This window comes from Arachis hypogaea, chromosome 5 (assembly GCF_003086295.3).
Source record: "Arachis hypogaea cultivar Tifrunner chromosome 5, arahy.Tifrunner.gnm2.J5K5, whole genome shotgun sequence".
NCBI classification, from domain to species: domain Eukaryota; kingdom Viridiplantae; phylum Streptophyta; class Magnoliopsida; order Fabales; family Fabaceae; genus Arachis; species Arachis hypogaea.
The window spans coordinates 100,773,819-100,779,176 of NC_092040.1; the positions used below are offsets into that span (position 1 = coordinate 100,773,819).

At 28.1% G+C, this 5,358-nt stretch overlaps 1 protein-coding gene across 1 annotated transcript; it reads left to right on the top strand.

Annotated features, from left to right (window-relative positions):
- The first annotated feature begins 2,282 nt into the window (after nt 1–2,282).
- LOC112799802 (uncharacterized) lies at nt 2,283–4,879 on the top strand. The gene is made up of 3 exons (XM_025841818.2): nt 2,283–2,393; nt 2,523–2,601; nt 4,238–4,879. Exons 1-3 carry the CDS (start codon nt 2,388–2,390, stop codon nt 4,795–4,797), a joined length of 645 nt encoding a protein of 214 aa, XP_025697603.2. The 5' UTR covers nt 2,283–2,387; the 3' UTR covers nt 4,798–4,879.
- Nucleotides 4,880–5,358: the final 479 nt, after the last annotated feature.

The window sequence follows — 5,358 nt, forward strand, 5'->3', positions numbered from 1 at the left end:
TCAACAAGAGAATATTTTGGCTGACAATAATTTCGACTACAGAAACAAAAACGAGCAAGTTGAAGTCGAAGAAAGATGGTATAAAGAGCATCGAAATCAAAAGGTAGTTAGTGCATTTTCTTGAGTATCAAGACTTGCTACTCGATCTTCAAGCTAAGTGGAGGACATGAGTGCGAAATTTGAGAAACAAGTTGAAGAAACGTGGGACTTGAAGACCAAAGAAGACGTGGGTGTCAAAACTTGGGGGTGAAGATTCTTCATGGTCAAGGCAAGATCATTGCTGAACAAAAGAAAGAAGTAAGATCGTGCACAATATGCTCCATGTCAAGTCTATCTCCATGGTTTATAAATAGCAGAAACTCAAAAGTGTTATGAGACTTCTTAAAAAATACTAGATCATTACACATAACTTTCTGCCAAAATTCTCAGTTCCAGCAACGTAACGGAAGACTATGAACACAAGTGCATGTGAGTATTGGAAATCTATTTTTATTTGTTTTTCTTTTTTTTTTCTGTTTCTTTTCATTATTTACTTTACTCATTTTATTTTTATTTCTGTACTTCAAGCATTTTGCTTTCTTTCAATTTCAATTTTAAAGCTTCATTTGTTTTACTATAATTTTTTATTATTTGTCACAATTCAAACATCTCATACATTTCGATATGAATGTTAAGTAATTTCTGGATCGAGCCTACTCTTTTTCACAAAAGTCTTATCTACTCTCCGAATTGAGATTTTAATACATGCTTGATTCGACACCCTATATAGACACCCTGTCGAGACCAAGTGTCGAGACCAAGTTACCAAAAATCAAGTGAAACAGACATATAAATCCATAATGAACAATAAAGTAAAACAAGTAATCATAAATTTCAATAAGACATTGTACGTGTTAATGCATTGGTAGCTAGCTTTGGTTGGAAACAGGCTCAATTCCTTGCTTTTCCTTCTCTTTTTCTTCTCTAAAAAGTCTTGATACGAGCATAGTAAAAACTACTTCATCAGTTAGCAAGTTTAATTCACCCTTCAATTATTCTCTTCTTAATCTCCAATGCAGATTCTATGTCTCCATCCTTGTAATATTTATCTATTAGTGTTGTAAACGTGATCTTAAGAGATTTTAAACATCTCTCGCTCATCATCCATAAGCTTCCTAACTTCCTTCCAATCGCAAATCCTACAAAGGCTATTGATCAATGCATTGTACGTGATTAAATCCAGCCTAATTAATGTCCTAATTGATCATTATCTGAAAATTCTTCAAGGACAAATCAATTTTTTTCATATTGGCATTATTCGTCAATCAAAGTAGTAAAGGTAACACCATCTAAAACCAACCATTTCTTACATATTTCATCAAACAAAATTCCTGCAACTTAAGAAGAAGAAGCAAGAAATTGAGGCTATCACCAATTAAGACCTGCAACTAATGCATCAGTAAGAAAAATAAGTTGTTAAAATTTAGGGTATTTATTTGTCTTATTTTATAGTTCATTAAAATTTTTTTTAAAGATTTATTTGTCCTACTTTATTGTAACATATTGTTAACATGATAGAAGATATTTTGTCTCTTAAAATAGTTAATTAACATGTAATTACTTAACATTACACATAACTAAAATCTATTAATTTTAGACAAAAAATTTAACAAAAAAACTAAAATATGTGATGAAATTATTAGTTATAAATTATATTATTATTTTTCAGTCGATGAGAAACAAATAGTCATTTTGAGTAATAGTTAGAAATTAGAGTAGAATTTTACTCTTAAGTTACCGAATTGTATTAACGGAAATAATTAATTTAATTTTACTTCTTAATATCATCCATTTACTTTTCATACCCATTTTTAAAGGTTTCAATCCTCTATAATTAATCAACAATTACATGATGATTGGGTCAATAGTCATAATTCTTGGATATCCGATCCATCTCTTGGAAACTAACAAATAATTATGATTGGTTTATATTCGTTTTATTAATACACTAGTGGAGTATATTATATAAAAAATCGTGTTACTTGTACCATTTATAATATATATAGTATATCAAATTCAACTTGTCCGATCCACTTGAATTGGTCATTTGGTCCAAATTAAAATGGAATTTCTTTTCTTTTTAGGAAAAGAAAAAAAAAAATATCTTATATTAACATTTTTCTCAGTACACATAGGGGCCAGTTCTGATGTGGCTTGTGGGTGTTTATTAGTGTGAGTCAAGTCAACAAGAAAGGTATATAACTAGAATTAAATTAATAAGCCACCCATATATACATATAGATACATCATCTATACATATCTATATAGAAACATGCATATATATTACCTACCCAGCACTTAACTCCAAAGCATAGGACAACCTTGTTGCATGTTTCCATTAAGCAAACATGAAGGTAAGTAATAATGTCGAGAACTACATATGTTTTGTATATGTTGTTTTTTCATATCTATTATAGCCTTTAGACAAGTTTCTCAATAAATAATAGATCTATAAATGAAACTGTATGTAACTTTGCATGCAGCAAAAAATAGTTATGAGGATGCAAATGGATTGTGAAAAATGCAGAAACAAGGCGCTGAAAACTGCTGCCGAGGTAAAAGGTGAATATCATGCCATCGATTCTCATATATATATACTACTTTATTATCTGTCTATTAATTTAGCATCTAGAAGGGAAATAATGTTAATTATGCATCTCACTTTTATATATTATAAATTATCCTTAAATAATATTCTTCCAGAATGAGTTTAATTTTTCTTTTTCCAAGCAACTATTATTAAGATGTTCCTATAAAAAAAATATCCCCAAAAAGACACAACTTAATAATATAATTTTCTATATGAGTAGAGATAAGACTCATAAGAGTTGTGTATGTTATTTATCTAGAAAAATACACAAATTAAACCATGTTTTTGCCATATATATTAGGATATGTTGGATAAGTTGGGTCATATATGAATTCAAGATATTAACACAGATTCAATAAATTGAAGAGTGTACCTGAATTCGTCATTGGAAACAGGGTTATCAATGGTAACAAACAAAGAGTTCATCAGGCAGCTATTAACGTGACAAGTTAGAGAATAATATAATTATAAGTATACACCTAAATTGGTCTCAACAAATTTTAGATTAGACATTTTAATTCCAATAAATTTTTATTACTTTAAAAATTTTTGAGAATTATTTCTATCAGTCAGCTTGATCTTTTTATCACTTATACTAAAATATTTAATATGTGTATTAGACAAATAAATTCTTAACAAATTTTATTATAAGGTAATTAAATCCCTAATAAATACTGTTACAAGCCAAATTAATCCAGCTAAAAAGGAATCAATCAGTTTCAAAAACTTCTAAAATAATAAAAAAATTGTTAAAAATTGTTAAAATGTTTACTCTAATAATAGGTAAAATTCTAATAGGTAAATTCAAGTATTACTTACCTTTATGCCGCCTTGCGCGCCACGCTAATAATTTTCAATACATGAACAAAATTGTTAACACGAATTAAGCATAATTATTAAATTTAACGTTTATGTCTATAGTATCATATCATATCATCATCGTCAACACAATTTTGATAAAACAAAATCCAAAATTAATTTTAGCGCACATTGTAGAAGGTTAGACAAATTGTTATCTTCTATATGTATATGCACAAATCATCACTCACATGCAGTTGTTGAAGTTGGTTGTTGAAGTTGATAGTTAAAAGTTGTTAGATAAAAATTTAATTAAATATATTAAATTGTCTAACAATTCTCAACTAACAAATTCATTCATAATATAAAAATAACTATATATGAGTTTTCATAAAATAAATTAGAGTAATTATTCGCAGATATTTTAATCTAAAAAATTAAGGTGAATACTCTAATGAAGATTTTATAATTGTCTTCGTATAAAGATACTTCATTTTAATTATTGGATGATAGATTTTAGGGATCAATTTCATATGCTATAAAAGTATTACCTTTATTTAAAGTGTAGTAAAATAAATAAGTCATAATTTTTTAAACCAAGATTATCATGAGAATTGAAGATATTTTTTGACATCTTCACTGGAATAGTCGTCAAAAATTAATATATAAAAATATCTCTAAAATTTTATTCCGACAAACAAATTAATTCTAATTTATTTTTTAACAGAATAATTATTTAATTAATTTTGGAGACTGAGTTGGATGATTACTCAATAAATTATTAAGATGTTTAATGTACAAATGACACAGGTGTGACTTCAGTGGCATTAGAAGGGGACGACAAAGACCGTGTGGTAGTGACGGGCAACAATGTGGACACGATTTGTCTCATCAACCAAATGAACAAGAAGTTCAAGTGCGTGGCGATTCTTAAAGTAGAAGAAGTGAAGAAGAAGGAGGAGAACAAATGCTGTGCCGTTTTGTGTCTCCCATCGCCGTTGCTGTCGTCGTGTACCAACTGTTCGGACAATTGCAAATGTGTGGTTGTATGCTCATCAAAATGCGAGGGCAAATGTGACAAATGCGATAAATGCGAAAACCCTAAATGCAAATGCAAATGTGTGTTGGTATGTCCAAAGTGTCAAAATACAAAATGTGATGGGAATAGGTGTCTTGTTATATGCTTCAAGTGCAAAAGCCCTAAGTGTGATGGCCAATATTGTAAGCCTCTTCCACAAGAACCATGCTATGTTAATAATTGCCCTCCATGGTGCAATTGTCCAAGGTGCTATGTACCGTACAATCCTCCACCTTACTACTACAATAGGGTTGTTTATGAATCAAACCCTGACAATTGCTCCATCATGTGATCGATCAATCATGATCAAACAATCTACAGATTCAATAATTAAGAGGAGGAGCCATACTTGCCAATTTGGGAGATGAAGAGAACGTTGATTATTAGTATGATATATATTTAAATGTTTTTTTTACAACTGAATTTGGCAGAAACAAGTTTTCTAGAATGAAAAAGTTGATTTAGTAAAAAATTAGAGTCTTAGAATTTGTTTGGTGCTATTTTCGAAAAAGATATTTTTTAATAATAATTTTTTAAAATTTTTTTACAAAAATAAAAGTATAAAAAAATATTTTTATTTATTAATTATGTTCGAGTAAAATAAGATAAAAATATTTTTTTTGTTTATTTATTATGTGAAAAATATTTTTTAAAAAATATTTTTTAAAAAAATATGTAAATTATAGTTTTTCAAAAAAATATTTTTTATTTTTTTAATATTTTTATTTTTACTATTAGAAATTTGTCAAATACACTAAAAAATAAAAGAAATTTATTAAAAAATATTTTTTTCTTATCAATTTAATGACGCTAAATAAACAAGCATTTAATTACCTTTAAATCGAAGCAGGTC